Source organism: Triticum urartu, chromosome 2A (assembly GCF_056163025.1).
Source record: "Triticum urartu cultivar PI428250 chromosome 2A, HENAU_Tu73, whole genome shotgun sequence".
Lineage (NCBI taxonomy): Eukaryota > Viridiplantae > Streptophyta > Magnoliopsida > Poales > Poaceae > Triticum > Triticum urartu.
Window position 1 is genome coordinate 636,207,881 of NC_141874.1, and position 22,316 is coordinate 636,230,196.

Genomic DNA, 22,316 nt, shown 5'->3' on the forward strand with positions numbered 1-22,316 from the left:
AGATGAGGGGTCAAAGAGAGCAACATCATCATGCCTCCGGAACGAAAGAATAGAAGCTGGATTGATGGAAAGAAAAGAACGGAGAAGAAAATGACAACTCCTACCACAAATGAATTTGAAAGCATCCTTGGAAAGAAGGATTGAATGGACTTGTTGAAAATCAACAGCAAAAGATATGATTTCCAGTGGTCTTATGGAAAACATCCCAAAATTATGAGGTGAAGACCAGCCACTAATGGAATCAATTGATCGCTTGGAATCAACCAAATGATGAAAACTTCTTTCGCCGAGAGGACAAGGAATACTTGGATCATTGATAGACACCACAATTAACAACATTCCTTAGGGAAGGCTTTAATTGAAATCTATACCAAGATAACTCCAACAAAGAAATTGATGGATTGAAAAGATTTCTTGAACGAAGATAAAATGATGGATTTAAAATATGTCATTCCGGACAACTTGTGAATCATGAAACACGAAGGGAAATTGTCAAGAGTGACATAACACCACCTCAAAAGATAAGAGAGAAAGAATTGCTTTCGGAATGCAAGATGAAGAATGCTTGAACTCCTCAAAACAAAACACGTGTTGAGCACCATGTTAAATTTTGAGTAAAGCTTGGCAGATCAAAACTTCGAGAGAAATCTTGAAGAACAATTGAAGAATGAAAGGAATCCTTGACGAACCACCATGTAGAGCCTCCGTGAAGAACTCCGGTAATAAAAGAATGATCAAACGAAAGGAAAGTTGAAAAGAACTCCGGGAGAAGCCTTGGAATGAATAGATGGAGCTTTGTGACGAGATAAAGCGGAAAACTTGGAACTCCGGAAAAGAAAAGATGAAGCATCTCGAACCGAGAATGTGACATGATGAACAGCTCTGGAAAGAAGAAACTAGATCACTTGGATGAGACAATAATAAGAGTTACGTTATGCGTATCCTTCACCAATCTAAATTGATGACGAGCAACGGATTTGGCATACTACTTATTGTCGTAGAAAGGATTAAGATAGATATGGCGCAAACTTGACAAGGTCTTGATGGATCCACCGGTGGGGTTTGGAAATAATGAATGAATTTATATGATAACGATAAAAAGAGAAATCTTGAATGAACCACCGTAAGAATTGAAAATGAACGATGAAAATATAAAGAAACACCGGGAAGAATTAGAAACGAATGAAAATACTTGAGGGAATTAGATACAAGAGAACGAAGAGATCACGAGCTGATTAGAGAATACTTGAATGATGCACCGGTAAGATTTGGAGAACGAGAGCTGAAAGCTGGAATGAATAATTCCGAGATGATGGGCTCCGGAGAATCAATGTGGAAAGACTCTTGAGTTGCTCCGGACGGGTGAAAAGAATTCTCACAACCGCAAACAATTATGAGAGGATGGCACCAAGCTTGAACTACACATCTTCAAGAGAACGGAGCAAGATTTAAGAGAAATTCTTCTTCGGTCTTCCAAATCCAAAAATGACGACGATAAGCACCACCATGAATTGTTTAGACACTCCGGGAGAATCAAAGGCGAAGAGGTTGAGCCAACGATGAAAAGAATTTGAAAGATCTTGGAGAAATACATATGACTGATGATAATTCATTCTTACGTCAAATTTGGAGAAGAATTTGAGAGTAACTCCGGGAAAATTAGAAGAGTTGGGTAAGATCCTGTGAAAAGACCTGTGGGTTAGGGCCACTCAAAAGAAACACTGTTGGAAATGATTGCTTAGGAAGAGATAATGCACCGGTTGATTTGAACGTCTTGAATGAGGTAACAACCTCGAAATAGCTTAAAAGGAATAAGAATGGAAACTTGAATCTTCTGAGATATCTTCGGCACTTCAGAACAAATGAATAGCGAGAAGTGAATGATTAAGAGGTGCACCGACATGAGAAAGCATTTGAAACAAGGAAAAGATATGATCGACAAAGCTTGAGTTGAACCCACCGAAGAAGAAAAGAGAACGGAGAATGATAAACTTGTAGAGCATCTTCATGAGAACCACCGGCATCTCCTATTCTATGTCTTATTTATCCATAGATTGCCCCTATGTCCGGCTAGCCCATTTTGCTTCGCGTGGCTCGTTCCCTCCATTGGAAAACCGCCTCGCACATTATGACCTGGAGTAGAAAAACTTTTGTTGTTCGCTCCATGATGAAAACCGGGTTAGCTGCTCGATTCAAAGAAAACCAACAACGGTTCTAACAGATTCTTAAAATGGTAATGAATTTAATTTTTTCACAAATTTTTAAAAATTATGATTTTTTAAGCATTTCATGTATTAAAATATTCATAATTCTAAAAATTGTTCTTAAATTTATATAAAATGTTTAAAGATTTTAAAATTATTCATGAAAATTTTTTTTGTATAATTTTTTTAGAGAATTATTAAAAACTAAAATAAAGGAAAGTAAAGCAGAAAAATTATCAAAAGCGGTAGAGAAAAGAACAGAGAAGGACGAGCGAGAAACGAAAGAAAAACGTATGGGCCGGCCCAAAAAGTCACACACCCCTACGTGATTTATGCGGAACATAGGAGATTCCTTCCGCCCCAACCACGAGCACGGGAAGACTGCCGCCTCCGAACCTAGGTCCTAAACCCCAGCGCCCGCCGTATCTCGCCGCCATGGCCGACGCCGCCGAGCAGTCCCAGTACGGCGAGCGCCTATCGCATAGCGCACCCGTCGGATCCCGGCGCACCTACACCCCGTACCACCCTGAGGGCCTCAACCTCCCATCGTGCCGCACGATCTACGACCTGCCGACCTCGCCGGAGGTTCTCTTCCCTGAGGAGACCCGCACCTGGGGCAGGAACCTCACGCTCTACCCCGGCTGTGGGTACGTCGCCGGTGCCGCGGCGGGGGCCGCCACGGGGTTCAAGCGCGCGGTGGCGGAGGCGGAGCGCGGCGAGTCGTTCAAGCTGCGCACCAGCCGCGTGCTCAACCACTGCGGCTCCGTGGGACGCCGGTACGGAAACCATGTCGCCTTGATCGGGCTGCTCTTCGCGGGGACCGAGTGCGCCGTGGGCAATCTTCGCGACGCTGACGACTGGCGCAACATCATCGCCGCAGGGTTTGGAACCGGCATGCTCTACCGTGCACCTTCGGGCCCGCGATCCGCCATCTTTGGTGCCGCAGTCGGGGGCCTCATGGCTGCTGCCGCCGTCGCAGGGAACCAGGTGTTCAAGGGAAACGGCCGTACCCCGCCCTTCTAAACCGGAGCACTCGTTAGTAAGTTTCGATCTACTGGGTTGGTGGAGTTAGCAGTAGTGGTATTTCAGTTTTCAGGTGAAGATCTTATAGTGGTTATATGTATGAGTGTTATCAACACTAACAAGCTTTGTTGGTGATGGGTAGAGCACTGGAGTGCGATCTGTCGAATTAGCTCAACATGGACATGATTAGAAGTTATTGCCTTTTGTCTGAATCTTCAAAATCATGTCTGTTATGGTGATTGGTGGTGCTATGTTGCTATTTAGACTATGGATTACTTCAATGTGAGATATGTGATGCAAAATTATGTCATGATCTATGTTTGGTTTCTTCGTATGATGCATTTTGGGTGCTAATGGAAGTGATCGATTGGCGTGTGTCTGCCTGGCTGTATTGTTTTTGCAAGTAACTGTATGTTCAGTGTTGTTTGCATTGAATTTGATCCTCATGTTGCTCTTCTTTGTGTGGATAACCTGTCCAAATATCAACTGTTGTATCCAGTTTTACTCTTGCCTAGGCGCCAGTTGCATTATGCCATCAATGTCCAAGGCAAGACATACTGAATTGCTGCAAGATTTGAATATTAGGTCTTAGTAAGATGTATTAAGAATGACTATGAGTTGCTGCCTCTTGTTTGGAGCTTCAGAAAGGTTGTTCTTTGTTTGGTTTCTTCGTGTGATGCATTTTGGTTGCTACCGGAAGTGATCGATTGGTGTGTATCTGCCTAGCTATATTGTTTCTGCAAGTAACAGAATGTTCAGTGTTGTTTGCGTTTAATTTGATCCTCATGTTGCTCTTCTTTGTGTGGATAACTTGTCCAAATATCAACTGTTGTATCCAGTTTTACTCTTGCCTAGGCGCCAGTTGCATTATGCCATCAATGTCCAAGGCAAGACATACTGAATTGCTGCAATATTTGGATATTAGCTCATCTGTAAGATGTATTAAGAATGACTATAAGTTGTTGCCTCTTGTTTGGAGCTTCAGACTCAAGGTCAAGGTTGTTATGGTGATACTCCCTCTGTAAAGAAATATAAGAGCATTTAGATCACTATAAAGTAGTGATCTAAACGCTTTTATATTTCTTTACGGAGGGAGTGCTATATTGCCATATATATTATGCGTTAATGCGATTGTGGTATATGGATGCATAATGTGCCCCTGCCATTTAGTGTCTTCAAATATTCTGCATCTTTTGGTTACTACTGAAAGTGTTTGTTTAGTGTGGCTATTAGCAGCATAACTCCAAAGGACTCTGTTCTGTATTGCTTTTCAAAGTAATGATATGTGATGTTTAAGTTTTCTAGAAATGAACTGGTAGTAGCCATGATACCAAACCAAATTATGCTTCTTTGATAATTTTGGTTACTCTTGATTTTGGCACCAGTGATCATCTCAAAATTTGGGCACCAGGCTTTGATAATTTTGCAGCAATGGCATGTTAATATGATAGTTGGATATGATGTCTGAATACTAAATTAAAGTAACAACTTTAACTTTTCAAGGGAATGTAACAAATTCTGCACTTGAGTTTGTGATATCTACCGGTCCTTGTTAGTTAGATTGTTAGAAGTTCAAGTTCTATAGTTCTGGATGCTGACGTTAGGCTTGGTTTCTCAAGGCAGAAGTGACATTATTAATTATCTCAAGTCCTCCCCAACTCATTTTGTTCAATCAAATAATGATTAGTCCTGATAAAATTTCAGCTATGGTTTGGCGCAGTAGGATGTGTGGTATATGTGATGCATAACATGTATTTGCCCAAGCGCTTAGTGACTAAAATTATGGTGCGTTTTGGTGGCTACTCAAAAGTGTTTGATTAGTGTGGCTATTTAGTATATAAAGCAGAAGCTCTATGTTCTTTATTGCTTTTTGTAACTTTGTAAGTGAGATATGTGATGTTATTCCTTGCTGTGTTGGTAAGTTGTCCGAACGTGAACTGTTCATAGCAATGATACCAAACCAAAAATCCTTGATTTGGCACCAGGGCAATCAAATTCTGGTCGGAGCAAGAATATGGAGTTTGCATTATTGGTGCCATTTTGATAATTGTACAGCAATGGACATGTTGATGTGATGTACTAGTTGAATACTTGAATACTTCTTTTTTGCTGGGTATCTGAATGCTAAAGTAGAGCAAGAACTTTTATCTTTGAGTAAAGTGCACTTTTCGTTCCTCAACTTATCGCGAAGTGTGTTTTCGCCCCTCAACTTTTTTGGGTGCAACCTTCATCCTTCAACTCTCAATACCTGGTAGATTTAGTCTATTCCTTGGTCAAACCCGGTTTAGCTGATGGTCAAAGCGGTATTGGAACTTGACATAGGTCGCTGGTGACCAAGCTATGGTCTAAAGGGTGTGCAAAACTTCCCTAAGCGCATATGCTTGGCAGCAAAGATGGTGCCGCTGTTTGTCGGAAATCCTCACCGGAGCAAAGCCTACGTTCCTATACCCCTTTGACCACGAGCTAAACTAAATCTACCCGGCATAAGTTGAGGGACAAAGATTGCACTGAAAAAAAGTTCAGGGACAAAGGACACACTTCACGATAAGTTGAGGGACATAAAATGCACTTTACTCTTTATTCTTTTTAATGGAATGCTACAAATTCTACAACGCTTTGAGTTACTGATATACCCTGGCCCGTGTCAGTTTGATCGTTGGAAGTTGAAGTTCAGTAGTTCTGGATGCAGACATTATGCTTGATTTTCTCATGACAGAAGTAGACATTGCTAATCATCTTGCAACCTCCCCGACTCATTTTGTTCAAACGAATAGTAATAAGGCCTGATAGATTTCTGGTATAATGTGTTATTTCAATTTCGGCTGCAACTCTTGTTAGCTACTGTTTGGTGTTGGATTTTTTATGCTCTGGTGTCGGGGGAATGACCCCCGGTACCTCAAAGATGGCGAAACAACGCTTCAAGACATCGGGGCGGCCAACACCCCTCAGTTCGACTGCTCCGGCCGCTCCAGACGGCCCTCTGTCCGACTGCCCCGGCCGGCTCGCCACCCGGCTGCCCGGCCGGCTCCCCATCCGGCTGCTCTAGCCGGCCTGCTACGTGAGTCAACTGCAGCTCCGACCGACACCGACAAGACGACCATACCACGGCCATGCCTGACCACTATTGCTGCATGGGCATACACTGTTCATCCATCCTCAGTGACGTCATTCATAGTGTACAGCTTGAGATGTAAACTACTCACTGTAGCTTACATCCCAAACCACTCACTCCCAGGCCCACTGTTCATCCGTTATCAGTGATGTCGTCCATAGTGTACAAGCCACGACCATACTTGGACACTAGAGCATGCCACACACATATACGAGGTCAGATGCTCATGGCACTGACCTCAGATACAACTTCAGGAGCAACTCTGTACTGCCAGACATGTACACTATGTATATTCAGACATACAGGAGTAGGGGTATTATCTCTCCGGAGAGCTCTGAACCTGGGTAAACTACCATATGCTATTCGCATACCCGTCCCGGATATTTCACTGTAGCCTTGCTCCACCCACGATAAGCCACCCCGTGGCATCTGCCGTGACGCGGTGCCCCTTGGCCATCCACGTGAAAATACTACGACATCTGGCTTTCCCGGCAATACAGGAGAACAATTGATGTCGACTTGTAATTGCCTTCCGAACCTTCGGCACCCTTTCAAATCTCATTAGAACATGCATTGCCAACTGAAAATCCTGTGTAAATCCAACTTCTTTTGGTCCTGTTCAAATCCTGTGTACAAAAGACTAGCATTTCAGTTGGATTTTTTTTTCAAAAGTAGCATGTTTTTATAGCAATTTCGGAAATTAGTAGTGCTAACACGTTATTTGCAAAACTAGCACCCCATCGGCCTCCGGTTGGCCGAAGAAATGACTCCACCTCACTTGTACGCACAAATAGCTATCCCATTGGGAAAAAAATGACCGTAGGCCGGTGGAGATGGCTACGATCTACCGTTTCTGTGGTTTGGATTCGAAAATAGGTGGAGAAACGAAGAGATTAGTGAGGGGGGCGATGTACAGAGAGGAACGAGAGAGAGAGAGAGAGAGCAAGAACACTGAGAGGAAAAAGAAGACCACGCTCGGGCCTTATCCAAAGCTCTTCGGCCGCTGGATAGCCGATGAGGTCTTCGGTCGCGGGCTGGCCGAAGAGGCCCGTCTTCGGCCCAGTTCATGCGTTCTTCGGCCACACTTAACCGAAGAGGCCTCGTCGGGGCTTCGGCCGGCCGAAAAGGCCCACTTCGGCCAACGGCTGACTGACGGGGTGCTAATTTTGCAAATAATGTGTTAGCACTGCTAGTTTCCGAAATTGCTATAAAAAACGTGCTACTTTTGAAAAAAAAAATCTTTCAGTTGTTACGCGCTTCGTACCCAGATCCGCATGTTGCCATGGTCGTGACCTCCACGAGATGGCTCAGTCCTGCGGGCGAGATGCGGGTGGATGTCTCCTCCGCCTGGCTGTTGGAGGTGCAACCGGTGCCGGATCTGGCCGGACCGTTTTGGTGCTGGCCTGGGGCACTTCGATCTGTCTCCGGGCAGGTGTTGCGGCGTTCCTATGGCCCGATGACTGCCGTGTGCAGTTGTGCGCACAGTCCAACATGCTGCCAGCTCACTGCGGTGAGCACCGCCGTGTGCGACTGGTGAGGCGAGGTGGATTGGATAGGCCAGATTCATCCGGATCTGGCCTGCCATGGACCAGATTTGGTCACGTGCGGCGGCGGGCTGCAGTGACCCTTGCTCTGTGGTGGGGCAGGGAGCAGCGATTCGCAGTCTACCGGTGCTCCTCGGAGGTGGTCTGCTCACTTGGGCGAAAACTACTACTCCTGCCGGAGCCAGCGACGGTGACGCTCGCGGGTGCCGCTTACCTCCTTGGAGGCATCGCTGTCATGGTGACTTCCCCTTCGAGGCTCCTAGGGAAACCCATGTTCCTGGTTCGTCCGGAATGGCCGATGGCGGCGCTTTTCGCGTCGCATTCCTTCCTCAAGGCATCAACTTGATGGATTGTGTGGTGGCTGCTCACTGCGGGGTTGGGCGGTGGTGGTGGCGCAGCCGGCTTGCGCTGGTGTGCTCGGAGAAGCGATCCGGGTGTAGACTCGGCTCCTTGATGCCCTTCGGCTTCGCCGGCGCTGCCGCTGTTGTGATGTAGACACGGTTGCGTGTGGCTCTTCGTCCAGGTGTGGACTCGGTCGCTCGTTGCCTTTCGGCTGCGCCAATAGCCTTGATGCATCATGGATGGTCTCGGTTGATTGGAGCTCTTCGTCTACGGTGGTGGTGTTCTCGTGCGGCTCAGGTTGGTAATGGTTGCTCAAGACCCTCTCATGGTTACCGTTGTGTTGCGGCGAGCTTGGTGCTCTTGGTGTTGTCTCGACTCATTTTTGCTCAAGGATGGCGCAAGATGCCTCTCAAATTGCTATTCGTTCTGTTTTTCTGTGGTGGAGCCCCAGTCAAGGTTCGTGTCTGGGATGACACTCGTTGATTGTGGATGCTCCTCAGTTGTGCCATGGGGCCGGTATGCCCGCCGATGCGTTTGACTATTTGCACAGTCCTGGTATTGTGATCTCTCGACGACACCCCACAGCTACTTGTGTCTCTCATGGTGATGGTCCTATGTCTGCCAACTAGGCCGTGCCTTGTACGGTTTTCGGCCCGGTTTTCCTTATAAACGGGGTCAATTTGTTAAGGTTTTCGTTCCGGTTTTTCTTATAAACTAGATCACCACTCTGGCATTTTGGCCACTTTGAGTAATATATTCAGGTGGGGAAACTCTCCCCCGGTGATTCTCAAAAGAGAAAAAAAACATTGTGCTTGCTGTCTTGCCAAAAAGATAGTTTTAGATGTATGATGCACAACTGAGTTTGCTAAAAGAAAAGGGAAAATTATGACACAGCTTATTAACACCGTTTGTTCTCTCGCCAAAAACATAGTTTGGGATGTACGATGCAAAGCTGAGTTTGCAAAAAAAAAAGGAAAAATATGAACACCAGTTATTTTCTGGAGATCAAAGGGTGTAGTAGATTGATTCAAGCGAGAAACAAGTACCTGCAATTTTCGTTGATCCAAATTATAATGATGTAGATTTGTAACAGTAATATGAACAACGTACATAAACAACAGCTAGATGCACAAATTATGCTATCCGCTTATGCTAATTGTATCTAAAATCCAAGATCTTAGGCAGTACGAATCCTGATTGCGCCACAAATGATCTCGTTCTCCTTCAAGCGCCTCACAGGTCACAGGTGACGTTACAAACAATGCATCAGTACAGTTTGTCAAATTTCATACAGTTGCAGCAAACGGAAGAAAGTGAGAAAAATGTACTCAAAGGGTTAACCGGTAGTTGGGAAGACAACATACGTGATTCACTAGAGAAATGGGGAGTGGTGTCTGCTGAAGACCGGGTATTGATTCTGGTAGAGAGAAGAAAAACAAAGAATAACTAGTGTGGAATTAATCAGAAAAGCACCACTTTGACTTTGTGCTGGAAGATGCATGCCTCCTCCTAAGATACGCCATCTATAAAAAGGAGGGATGCTGCTGCCATTGCACGCCTCAACATACAGACCACTCAGGAATGGCGCCGGTGAAGGTGTTCGGGTCGGCCGCGTTCACGAACGTGGCCCGGGTGCTCGTGTGCCTGGAGGAGGTCGGTGCGGACTACGAGGTTGTCGACATCGACTTCCTGGCCAAGGAGCACAAGAAGCCCGAGCACCTCGCCGGAAACGTAAGCCGCGTGTTTTGATTTCGCACTGCTCGGGTAATAGGGTTCTTGGAAGCTTTTCGTCCGACCTTGTTGATTGAATCATCCGCGCCTGTGCATTCTTGCAGCCATTTGGTGAAATCCCAGCTTTTCAAGACGGAGACCTCGTGCTCTTTGGTAAACCTTATTATACTTGCCGTGTAACAACAATTCAGTCCCAATAAACTTTGCAGTGTCATGCTTACATCTGGCAAATGTGATCCCCTGTTTCTTCCTACAGAGTCCCGTGCCATCGCCAAGTACGTGCTCCGCAAACACAGGACGGATGAGGTCGACATGCTGAGGGAAAGCAACCCGGAGGAAGCGGCGACGGTGGACGTCTGGGCCGAGGTCGAGGCGCACCAGTACAGCAAAGCAGTCGCACCTATCGTCTACGAGTGCATCGTGTACCCCACGGCCTACGGCATACCGACGAACCAGAAGGTCGTGGACGAGAGCGTGGAGAAGCTGAAGAAGGTGCTTGAGGTCTACGAAGGCCGTCTGTCGAAGCAGGAGTACCTGGCGGGAAGCTTCATCAGCGTCGCGGACCTCAACCATTTCCCCTTCACGCTCCGCTTCATGGAGACTGCGTATGCGTCCGTGTTCGACTCATTCCCTTCCGTGAAAGCGTGGTGGGAAAAGCTCATGCTTAGGCCTTCCATGAAGAAGGTCAGCGCCGACATGCAGAGAAAGGTCTAATCGCATGGGGTGAGGGCCGGGCCATGTTTGGCACGACCACATGACGAGTATCCCCTGATTTCCTGTTCCAAACGTTGGTGGATGATGACCAATTGACCATGATTGGGTAATAAAGGTTACGTAACAGTAAGAGTTAAAAAACGGAAAGCCTACAGAGGGCACAAGCCTCCAGCGCGACGTACAAGTCTCCAGTTATTGATGCAGCGCTCGATCTATTTATCTTTCTTCCATTCTTCATAATGTTCGGTCCGGCAGCGAGGCCAATGGGTTCAGAGCGCGATCCCTAACTTTACGAGTTCCTAAGAGCATACACAGCCGGACTTTATGAATCCGGCCGTCAAACGCCCGCGGACAATGACTACAACATCGGTGCCGGGCACACGTCTCAAATTAGCTATTCTACATTTGAGTCTTTCATATTTCAATCCCTAAATCCATATAAAGCATGTAAAAGTAAACCTACATACTATATACTACGTTCTACCCAAGCTAATCTTCGTCGCCAAAGATGTCCACAACATCGGTGTCGGGCACTAGCTGGACGGGTGCGTAGGAGGGCTCCGGCTAATCCTACTCCTGCTCGATCTCATCCATGTAGGCGAGCATTTCCGCCTCCTCCGCCTCCTGCCGGCGACGGCGTCTGGCCTCCGCAGCCGACTTCGAGCGAAGAGAATCGAGGATAGTCTGTTGCTTCGCCCGCAGATCCGCGTCGCCAGCGTCCCTCACATCATCCTCCTCCTCGTCCTTCTTCGGATCCAACTCCTTCTCCGGATCCACTGCATCCGGAGGTAGCCCCGCGGCGATCCGGGTTTCGTGCCTTGCCTGGATCTGCTAAAGGAACTCGTGTTGGCACTCCTGCATTAGAAATGGGTGGTTCCTCACCAGACGGCGTGGGGGCATGGCTACTAGGCGGATGGGGAGTGGAAAGTGGCGGCGGCGGCGGCCAGACGGACGAAAATATGGATGGTAAGATTTCGATGCCGACGGTCGACTTAAATAGCCGGGCTAGGCACTACGTGACCTGCCGAAGCGGCACCACATGGCGACATCAGTCCGATGAAAAAGATGAGTTTCGGACCGCTGAATTTTCGGGCGTTTCTGCATGGGACCCTTTCATCAGTCCAACGTGACGGGCGCACCCGGACGCTCCATATTCACCCCATATTCGGGCTGGATATGAGGGTGTCAGTCAGCCCGGACGTTAGAGGCCCTGATACGTTCATTTTGGTTAGATTTTCATGACCGGTGAGTGACCTGGCGGGCCTCCCCGTCGTTTGCTTTGGGGAGAACTGAACTCCTAACTCGTTAGAGCAACTCTAGCAGACCTAGCATCCCGCCCCGATCCGTAAAATAACCGCCAAAATGTGGGTTGGGGCGGAAAAACCAGCCCGGTCACCCGCATCCCCCCCCTCCCCCGGCCCGCAAAAAAATTTAGGAGGCGCGGCAAAATCTCAACCCCAGCCCGGGAAAACGCGGGTTTCTCCCTCGTGGCTGCAGTGCCCTGCATATAAGCGGAAGCGGTTGGTGGGGGAACATTTCATCCCGCGCTTTCCCTCACCAACCACCTCTTCTCTCCCCCCTCGCGCCGCCGCCGGCCACCGCCCAAGATTCCGGCGAAAGCAGCCGGCAGGAGCACGCCGGAAGGCGGTGCACGAGGCCTCCCCTCCCTTCCCCCCTGCGTCGGCCGGCCGTCGGATTTGCAGATTTGCGGCACTTCATCGCGGGCCGCCGGATTTGGCTTTTTTCGGCCGTCGGTTGCTGCCCCAAGCGATGGAGTGGTCGGGGAGCCTCTCCCGCAGCCCAGGCAAGGGCGCAAGGCCGCATGCAGGTACCGGTTCGTCCGCCCGCCGCCGCCGAAAGTTTGCGGGCTTGGATTCGTCCGGCCGTCCACCGGGCTCCGCGCTCGCGCAGTGTCTTTGTGGCTTGCGGATGCCGCTCATAGAGTGCGACGACTGCACGTGTAAAGTGTTGCGGCTCACTTCGGGAACGCGAAGCACCCCAGATGGGTGTTCTTCAAATGCGAAAACGACGGGGTACGTGCACTTGCGGTAGCTTATTTCATAGCTCATTCTTTAGTTCAATTGCGGTAGCTCACTTCAAGGTTACTCATTCTTTTGTGTAGGACGATGGATGCTCATTTTAGTTTTGGGAAGGCCAATACATTGATTTGTTGATAGAAAGAAACTTAATAGATGTTAGTGCACTCCTTAGTATAATCGAAAGCAATGATGCGGCTGCATGTGCAACTAGAGGAGAAGCAACGTCTACTTCTTTCGAACCAAAGATGAAGAAAGAAGAATGCAAAATCAAGAATCCGCAGATCAACAATGAATGCATGGAGAAGATATTAGTCCAACTTTTGTGAAAGCGGTTATGGAAGTTGGAAATCTTCTGAAATGCATACTTGTAGTTCTTGTTTTCTTTGGTTTTGCAATTCTAGCAAAGATTTGGTGATGTCTTTTGTATCTAATGTCGTTGCAAAAGTAAAGAAATGCATTATGCTAGATCAATTTAAGTTGCAAATCTAAATTTTACGGGCTGGGAGAAGCTGCGCCAGATCAGATGCCGCAAAGCCGACCCGAAAAAAGATACTCCGAAAGTATTTTTTTTACGGCTTCATTATATAGGGTCTGCAACTGTGGCCGTTCGCGCCGGTCTGCAAAGGTGTTTTTGCGCGAACTGCAAACACGTTTTGCGGGATCGCGATGCACGTCTTGCATTTAAATCATTCTGCGCGACTGCCTCTCCCGTCCCAAATCCGGTTTCGCGTGAGCTGGCTGGCGCCGAACCGCGACGGCGACCGCCCCACCCCCACCCGATGAACGCAGCGAAACGTAGCGGCGCCGCCGTCCAAGCGGTGATCATGATCCATCATCGGCACGCGCCGGCGCGATGCGACCCCCGCCAGTACGACACGAACCACGTCGTGCCGGCTTCCTCCCCGGCCGCCTCGTCCTCGTCAGCCCGTCCCGTCCATCACCATTCCATCAGCGCGCGCGCGCGTGCGGACACCTTGGGCTTTGCGGTTCCGTCGTAGAGGGTAGAGCTGCAGGGTGCAGAGTGATCTTGTCCGACGAGATGAGGCCGTCGAGTCTCGGTTTTTTTCATCGTCTTGGCTGGATTCTCCATGATTGCTTGGCGTGGAGAAGGACCCAAACCCAGTGTCAAGGGGTGTGTGTGTGTTCATGTTAGTACCTTGCTCCAGCTCTGCAGTAACGAGTTTTCAGCATTGCAAAGTTTGCAGGTCGGTGAACTGGTCAGTGGAGAATCCAAAGAGAAGAGCCAAGAACCCTGCACCCGGAGGAAAACAAAGTCCATCATGATGATAGCTGTATGAAGTTTGATCAGATATATTCAGAAGGCACCGTTTAATGCGCACTGCAAACCCTCAGCACACTGAGCATTCTTTGTTCGCACACACACACGTCTGATCACAGAAGCAACGGCGAGGCAATGACATTTTGGTTGCCGATCAGCTCTGAAGGACAAACACACGCAACCGTTATGATTGCCCAGCCACTAGCGAGTGCCAACAGACGGGCGAAAATGAATCCCTTTGCGAAGGCCACTCATTCGTCCCTCGAACCCCATGATTTCTCCGGTTCTTGGAGTCTAGCTCCTTTGCCACCTTTTCAGTGCCCTTCAATGTCAAAGCCCAGGAGGCCATGATGCCGCTGGACCCGAGCCCAGAGCTTTACAGCCTATAATGGCCAGTTCACAAAGCGATGGCAATGGCATGCACGATACGGAATGATCGAGAGGCGGCAGCAGAAGCCTGTGCGGAGCTTCTTTCTCCACCACTGCGAACGCAAGCGTACCACACACTGGCTGGCCTGGTCCATCATGGTGATGGTTTGTACTGGGCTGAACGTTGCCAGTTACATAATCTTGGGAAAGTTGAAATGGCTCTCGTCTTTCACCAAATATCGCTGTCACCCTCTGAATTTCCACGTCGACTAGTCTGGTAGTACTGCTCACTGGCCAGCAGCACTCATCCATAAACTTTTTTTCTACGCTATGTTTTTTTAAAAAGGAGGATAACCCCTCGGCCTTTGCATCTGGACGATGCATACTGTCACTTTATTAATTATTCTCACAAGACCTTACAAAATCATACAACAGTAAGACTAAAGTTACCGTTTAAGCAACAACTGTCGCTACACCTATCCAATTGATGAGGGGCGCAGATAGTCTGGGTCTAATATCGCACAGACATCGCAGCCAAATCTAAACATCTAAGACCTGAGGTCCCAACCAGAACGTCTGCCGGGTATGGGGCACCTATCAGTCCGACGCACTTCTCAACCAGGACGCCTGCCGGGTATGAGGCCACCGCAGGCACCTGCCACCAATCCATCTTTAGAATTGTACTGTTGCATGTACCGTGCCAAGTCTATCTGCCATCGACGTCACCACGACGCCCGACAGTGTCGTCCTCCCGCGTGAGTCCATCCTCCCACAGCGAACTCCGAATCTGCGCTGCGCCACGTCATCAAGATCCGTCGCCATCAGTGTGTAGGATGAATCACCGCTCCACCAAAGAATCCATCCTCTAGACCCTCGATCACGTGTGTACCTTCAAGAATGACGCCCCTAAGGGAGAAACGACACCAGAGCGTCGCCGTCATCCGATCATCAGATCTAGAGTTTCCCCCGGAGGTAGCAGAGAGTGACCTTGAACTTCTCCATGGCGATGCCTTCAAGAAGGGAACGACGCGGATAGCGCTGCCACCGCCGGCCTTAGCAGACGCCGAAGGCAAGTTTTCACCCAGATCAGTTCGAAGGGATCCAACTCTCGTGCACGGGCCGCCGTCACCACCAGCACCACCAGGCAGAACCCTGGAGCACCGGCAGATTAGCGAGCCATCAGCACCACCGCATCCAGATCGCCTGCCATGCCGGGCCGCCGTCATCCCCCGCACCGTCCGGGTTAGAGACGGAGCCGCCGTCCGCGCACAGGGACCACCGCCGCCTGCACACGCCGGAGCGCCGCCGAGAGCCCAGCGCCAGCCACCGCTTGCCGAGGGCCGCCGGAGCCCGCTTTGCCCGGTGGCGCGCCTCGATGGCGGCGAGGAGGAGAGGTCGGGAAAGGGACGAGGATGTGACGGCGCTAGGGTTCCCCCGGTCGCCGCGCAGGGGCGTCACGGGAGGAGTCCAGGCGCTAGGGTTACAAAATGAACAAGTGAAGTTCCTTCTTTCTACGCTATGTACCACAGGTCAGTTTGATCTAATCTTTTGACCAGAAGAAGACAGGTGGTCCGTATTGCCATGCTACTGGAGTAGAGTACTCCCTTTTCGTAATTCCATGTACGATCAACGAACCCGGCCCACACGGTGCTTGCTCGGTCTTTATACTACTCCCTCCGTCTTAAAATAAGTGACTCGATTTTATACTAACTTTATACTAAAGTTAGTATAAAGTTGAGTCACTTATTTTGAGACGGAGATAGTACATCTTTTGACTCTTCCTTTCTTTAATCATGGTACTGTTATTAGTATCTGGTTCTTTGGCTCTGCTCTAATGAGTTTTTTCAGGGCAAGTGAGCTGGTGTTAAGTGAAGCCTGGTGAAATCGTGTTCGTCTTCGTCATTCCTGCACCTGCTGCCCCTTCGCCATGTTCAGTTTTGCACTAGCACTGTATAGGGCAGCAGGAGTGATCATGACATTTTTCGGCTGGAGACCGGCTTGCACGAAGCAGGTGGGTTCTGTACTAGGACTAGGGGTGATCATGGCATTTTCTTGCCGGACACCGGCTTGCACCAAGCAGGCTCACTGCCTCTGTGCTGCATGCGGCTGCCTATGGAGGACGCGCCAGCAAGCAAGGAGGTGATGTAGCCTCCTACAAGCACACCACCTACATATATTCTCTGGACGATGCTCGATCCCTAGCGAGAAATGCAGTGGCGATTTTTGGGAAAAGAGAATCTCCTTTGCTTTGTTCAGGGTATTCTCGTAGCAGCTGCAGCCTGCAGGAGCCGTCATGGTCACTACGTAGAAGTAGAAACAACATCATGGCATGGCATCAGCACGCTTTTGCACCCCCTTTTTTGACCTGCAAGGGAATACTGCGCATCTCCCCTCCCTCCCTACTCCGGAGAGCTACATGTGACACGATCGAACAGTTTCAGGCAAAGGAAAGGGTGCAGAGGCCAAGCAAGAATCTCCCTCGCTCGCCTTTCCCCCCTCTTCTTTGCTGGCCCAAGGCCGAAAGCAACAGTGCGACCGTGATACTCTGAAAGCGGGGAGCTAGATAGCTTTGCAACTTGGTAACCTGCTAACTCTAAAACGTCATTGAACTCCTAATCCTAACCTAACCACCTGCCATTGGCTAATCATCCTAGCACCATGAACCAAACGAGTGACAGACAGATCGATCGATGTACAAAATTTCACGCAGTCGTCTACGATCAGCAGATGGACAGGGAGAGCTCCAAGTTCACGCCCTGGGCATCGAAGCAGCCGGAGTGCCCGGAGCAGTGGCTGGAGCTCCTCCTCCTCCTCGGCGGCGACGAGGAGGAGGAGATGATGCAGCTGCCTTCGCTCGGCGACGACGATGAGACAGCGCGGAGGCATCTCGGGTCCGGGCCAAGGGACAGCGACAGGGAGCACTGCTCCGCCCCGTTGCTGTCCTTCTCCTTGGGCTTCTCCTTGGGGTCTTGCTTCGTCACTGCAAGACCAGGGTAGTACTGTGCTTCTGGCTTGATTATCTGCTGAAAACAAATGCAAGGTTGCAGTCAAGCGGTAAATTCCTGCATCCATTGATGGCAGCTACGGCTTAGAGATAAGTAGTCCTGCTGTGTGTAACTCTCAAATTTATTTCCTTGGCGTGGTGCAACCATGCCATTCAGATTTGACACTGTTGGACGATATCTAATTTCCTAGCTTCAGTAAAACCACATGTATCTGAGCTAGTACACTATTTATGTGTGGCCTTATGTGTTTCAGAGAAGCTAAGTGACGTGCAGTTTTCTGAAATTTCCAGTCAGAGCAAACCACCAGAAAAGCTATAACGTTGTACGTAATTCTACCCGCACTATAATCTTCATGAATGCCGACGGGTACAGCTGTGCTAGGATTCAGGAGTGAACAATGCAAATCAAATGCCATTACTGCAAGTGCAACGCGGGCTACACTGTCTCTACTGCAAGTGCAAAGGTGGCCTACATTGTCCTTGTACAAATACGGTGTTCACAAGCCTAGCTATCTGGGGTGTGCATATGCAGGCAGATACACGCACCGGCAACTATACAACGTCTACAGTGATATACAACAGTCCTGATAGGACGATAAAGATTGTGCATCGGTCAATCAGGACATTCCAGCTCCCTCATAGCACAACTACCACAAGATGCAGCAGCATAGTGGATTGGATGGTAGTATGGCCATGACATTGCACCATGCGACCCAGTTAAAATATTCTAAACTCTGCTGACCAATGCTAGGGACATTTGGCAGATGCAAAATGGCTACGTAGGAGCTCAGCTAGATCAGATACTCAACAAAACAATTTGTGTGTGAGCAAGTAATAGTAAGGGAGATGAAAGCAAATAATTCATGACAAAAGAAGATATTTCTTCTTCAGATCAACTTTCCCAATGTTTACCGTGGCTACTTTTGCAGCGGATGCGTACCTTAAAGTCGCCGGATCCTTGCTCCAAGCATCCCACGGTCCGGAGGCTGGAAACAGCAGCAGCAGCATCCCTCTGACAGCTGAGGCCCTCCATTATTCTCCTCTCCATGGCCATGGCTTGCATGTAGTAGTAATCATCAATGCAGTACCGGTTGACAGCGCCGCTGGTCTTCGTCCCACTGATTCCTTGGCTTTGGCCTCCTTGCATGCCTTTGTCCGCGGCCTCTGTCCCCGTCGTCCTGGCCCTGCGTTTTCAAAGACCCCAAGGAAAAGGCGCTCTCTTGTCAAGATTAGGCCACCAAAAGGCTTTGTCTTTTTAACTTGAACGCATCCCAGTTTCAAAGTTTGAAAAAGTTGCAGCTAGCACAAACCTTTTCAGAGGTGGGCACATGAAGGGCGCATTGGGGCCTCCTCCTCCTTGCTGCTCATCAGCGGCGCATGAGTGCCTCCTTTGCAGCAGCTGTGGCTCCGTCTCTGAAAGAAAGAAAGGGGTTTGGCTTTCCATTAGCAACATCTAAAGTGTGCACAGGGAAAGAAATCTCATGCGGATTAACTTTTTTCTGTTTCTGGCTTTTGGAGCAGAGCATTTGCACTGCATGCATGATGAAGCGATGAGTGGTTAGTTGCCGAGTGTGATAAGCATGCATGCCACTATGAGTACCGAATGAGTTGCCTCACGCAGACCTTGAGGCGATCTGATCTGATGTTTAATTAAGAAAATGAACACTACTAATAGAACTATTTGTGTGGTGTAATATTCTACAGGACTAGTACTGTTTTGGAGGTGAACTTTGCTTCTAAAGATTGTAAAGAAGCAGTGGAACTAAGCTAAAAAAGCGTCGACAGACTAATTTCTAACATGAATATACAGGGACAAGAGATAAAACCTAGGACTTCCATGGCTGATTAAGTAAAGAAAGATGCATGAAAATGAAAATGGCAGAGCTTTATCTCTCACCTTTCTTCGCCTTACGAGTGCTCGGGCCTCTGTACATCTGTTCAGTACAAGAAACAAACGGGGAGAAGTCAGACTCGTACTGTATTATTTTGCAGGCTCCTCCGAAGGAAGAATAAGATTAACACAAGACAATTGCAAGAGTGATCGATGGGTGCAGGTTGCCTGAAGAAAATAACCTGGAGATGGCTCTTGACGTGAGATATGGTAAGCTCCTTCACACCCATGACCTGAAGAACCAGCTTAGGGGTAGCATCTGAAATTAACAAGGCCCAGGTCACAATTAGTCGGGATTCTAAAGAGATTAAAAGGAGACAAACAAGCAATCAGGCAGCTACAAGGAACCTGGCTAGTGCAAAACTAGTAACAGCACAGACATGGCGAGAAACTAGATTCATCATTCATGTGCAAACACAGCAGACAACCGGCGCAAAACGAGAAGAAAAAGTGGGTACGGGGAAGCACAAACGAAAGAACGAGGAAAATGAAGGCAAATCTTTTGGGAAGGAATATGTGTGAGGAAGAAGAAGGAGAAGAAGAGGGGAAGGAACTCACTGTGCTCTCCGCCGAGGCACTCTATGGCCTGCAGGAAGCTACGGTGGAGCTCGGCCGTCCATTGCATCCTGGGAGCCCGGGATCTGACGTACCGCCTCACGGCTTCCTGCTTCTTGCCGCTGCTCCCCATCTCTGGTCTGGCGGTGGCAAGGAGCGGCTGCTTCCTTTAGATCACCGTCCCTCCTCCTTTCTCCACTGTCGCCTCCCTCTCGAAGCTGCCCTTGTTCTTCTACCCTGGAATGGCAAAAGACAAGAAGGCTGGAGTAGGACTTTATAGTGGTACGTGGTGGGAGCTTGGTTGGCCTTGGCGCCGCTCTACCCCTTGGTTTCTTGCCTGTGCTGTGCTCCTCCGTGGCCGCTCCCTTGCCTTGCATGGCTAGAGGTAGAGCCTAGCTAGATGGCCTGTCTGCGTACTGCAGGGGCTGTGTAATTGTGGTTGCGTCTGTCTAGGATTAGCCGAGCACTGGTCGTAGCTATCATTACTATCATTAGCATGATTTATTGAGTCCAGACATTGTACTGCCACTGTATACCAGAGACAGAGAGAGGGAGAGCGCCCTGCCATGCTTTGCAAAGTTTCTTTACGAGGGATAAGACAACTGCTCCATTATAGAGTACGTACCACCTCCCAGCCCAATGTGGATCTACTGCTATATCGCCCAGTCAACATCTCTCTCTCTCTCTCTCTCCGAACACCTTGTTTCTTTTTTTGCGTTCTAATAACGAGAGCTCTCCTAGATGTGTCACTCACACATGCACGTTATTCGTGCTAAGACAACAATCTAGGAGTATATTCTTACACAAACTTAGCTAAAACCGCAGTTGTTTCTTCTCAGAGCGAGGCCAGCAGTTTAAAGGAACACCAAGTTCGTTCACACACACGCACCAAAAAAAAGAAGCAGCAGCAACAGTTCACTGAAGTGCTGCTGCAAGTGTGCATGCGAGCGAGCACCAAACGGAAGGGGACAAACCGGATGCACCGGTCCAGGCCCAGATCCCCGTCCATGCCATACCCCGTCCGTTTTACCACCTGAACCCTACGACACCTCCCTCCCACGGGCCAAGCCGAGGGCAGTGACCACGCCTCGCCACAATGAATGAGACGCGGCCGAGGCCACGGCTCCGGCCAAAGCCTTTGACTCCGCCACCGGGGGGACAGCGACGTGCGTTCGTCATGTGTGGCGCGCTGGTCGGTCAGAGAGACAGCGGGTGGGCGCAACAGTGCCAGCGTACGTACGTACGTATATGTATATGTACGACGTGCTACGAGTGGGGGCCGGGGGAAACGGATGCCCACAGTGGCAGTATCTCTCGGCGCAGGATTCTCTTCCCTTGGCAAATCATGTCACGCATCGCTCATCAGGCCTTGTTGGTTCCCGCACCGGTTTACTCGTTTCGCCGGCGCCCGCCCCGGCCTTTTTTCCCTTGTTTGGCCACGCACGCATAGGCTACAGAGGTAGCTAGCTAGCCCTGCACCCGGACGACGGATGCAACGGGCTGAAGGCTGATGTGGGGGTGGGCGGGATGGGCATGCAGGTTTGGTGCTCTGTGCGCGGCGCCATCGCCGTACGCATAGGCTACGTTTCGTGTCATGCTCGTCCTGTGCGGATGAGCACTTTTGCGAGGGTCATCCGTGTCAGTGTGCCCATGCATGGTTTAGGTTCAGCCCGGTCGATGCGTGGTGTGGCTAGCCATGCAATGCAATGCACGTCTGGCTCTGGCTCGGTTTATTAATGCGTGTGAGCAGTGATGAGCTCACGTAACGTAGCGTAACGTAGCGCAGTGCCTGTGCTTCGCTGTGCCGTGCTGTGCTGTGCTCGCCGGCTCCATGCAGCTAAACGAAAACCTAGCTAAGCTAGCTCGGAGTTGTATCTTCGGGGGCCGTGTGAACTAGCAGCAGCTACTCGAATCAAATCGCATGCTAGGCTGCACGCAGCCATCCAAGATGTCATGCTCGCGTCAAATCAATCGACGCTGCCAGTTACTAGCTAGCTAGCAAGCTCGCCGTTGAAGAAAGGCAGAATGGAGCGGCAATGAAATCACTTCCTCCCGGTAAAAAACATGGCGCTAGCACGGCATCCGGCGGCCGTGGCCTCACGCGGACGGTGGGCAGGAATGAGCCCATGCTCGCGTCCCCGTTACGTCCAGCTCCAGCAGGACAACCAAAACCAATTTTTTTCGCGGTTTTGGAGCCTTCGTCGCGCATCGCGTCAGGGGGAGAACAAGGAATTCCCGCCGTGCAAACGGTCTCGTTGCATCGCAACAAAAGTAATTATTTCGACTGTCCTTTGTGCATCGTCTTCAGAGTGTGAAGAATGTTTTTTATTTTTATGTATAGTCCCCCCTTTTTCCTTTCCTGCTGGTGCCTACCAGTGAAAATGGGGCAAGCGGACAAAGAACAGTGTCACTTTCAAAAATTCCGCTTTCTATGTTCTCGAGAGCAAGTCAAAAGGAGCAAAGATCTGAAGGGACGGCAAGATTCACAGGCTCTGAGCAGCAAAGATTT

The 22,316-nt window shown here is 49.3% G+C and overlaps 2 protein-coding genes and 1 pseudogene across 3 annotated transcripts; 2 read left to right on the forward strand and 1 right to left on the reverse strand.

The window, feature by feature from the left end:
• The first annotated feature begins 2,585 nt into the window (after positions 1-2,585).
• On the forward strand, positions 2,586-3,309 carry LOC125527917 (mitochondrial import inner membrane translocase subunit TIM23-3 pseudogene; annotated as a pseudogene).
• A 6,486-nt stretch (positions 3,310-9,795) lies between these two features.
• LOC125527918 (putative glutathione S-transferase GSTF1) lies at positions 9,796-10,889 on the forward strand. The gene is made up of 3 exons (XM_048692423.2): positions 9,796-9,956; positions 10,061-10,109; positions 10,213-10,889. The coding sequence occupies exons 1-3, from the start codon at positions 9,807-9,809 to the stop codon at positions 10,668-10,670; spliced, it is 657 nt and encodes a 218-aa protein (XP_048548380.1). The 5' UTR covers positions 9,796-9,806; the 3' UTR covers positions 10,671-10,889.
• Positions 10,890-16,723: 5,834 nt separating this feature from the next.
• LOC125527916 (myb family transcription factor MOF1-like) lies at positions 16,724-20,187 on the reverse strand. Of its 2 annotated transcripts, none has more exons than XM_048692420.2 (6): positions 19,811-20,187; positions 19,435-19,511; positions 19,259-19,295; positions 18,672-18,774; positions 18,302-18,545; positions 16,724-17,380 (listed from the first exon to the last, which is right to left on the reverse strand). In XM_048692420.2, exons 1-6 carry the CDS (start codon positions 19,938-19,940, stop codon positions 17,078-17,080), a joined length of 894 nt encoding a protein of 297 aa, XP_048548377.2. In that variant the 5' UTR covers positions 19,941-20,187; the 3' UTR covers positions 16,724-17,077. The 2 variants fall into 2 exon arrangements, with proteins under 2 accessions (XP_048548377.2, XP_048548378.2); XM_048692421.2 differs by having other exon boundaries at positions 16,732-17,377; positions 19,811-20,184.
• Positions 20,188-22,316: the final 2,129 nt, after the last annotated feature.

Coding starts and splice junctions, on each gene's coding strand:
- LOC125527918 (XM_048692423.2), top strand. CDS start 9,807: ATGGCGCCGGTGAAGGTGTTCGGGTCGGCCGCGTTCACGAACGTGGCC. Junction 9,957..10,060: donor CCGAGCACCTCGCCGGAAAC/GTAAGCCGCGTG, acceptor GCATTCTTGCAG/CCATTTGGTGAAATCCCAGC. Junction 10,110..10,212: donor CGGAGACCTCGTGCTCTTTG/GTAAACCTTATT, acceptor TTCTTCCTACAG/AGTCCCGTGCCATCGCCAAG.
- LOC125527916 (XM_048692420.2), bottom strand. CDS start 19,940: ATGGGGAGCAGCGGCAAGAAGCAGGAAGCCGTGAGGCGGTACGTCAGA. Junction 18,775..19,258: donor CACTCGTAAGGCGAAGAAAG/GTGAGAGATAAA, acceptor TCTTTCTTTCAG/AGACGGAGCCACAGCTGCTG. Junction 18,546..18,671: donor ATGTGCCCACCTCTGAAAAG/GTTTGTGCTAGC, acceptor TTGAAAACGCAG/GGCCAGGACGACGGGGACAG.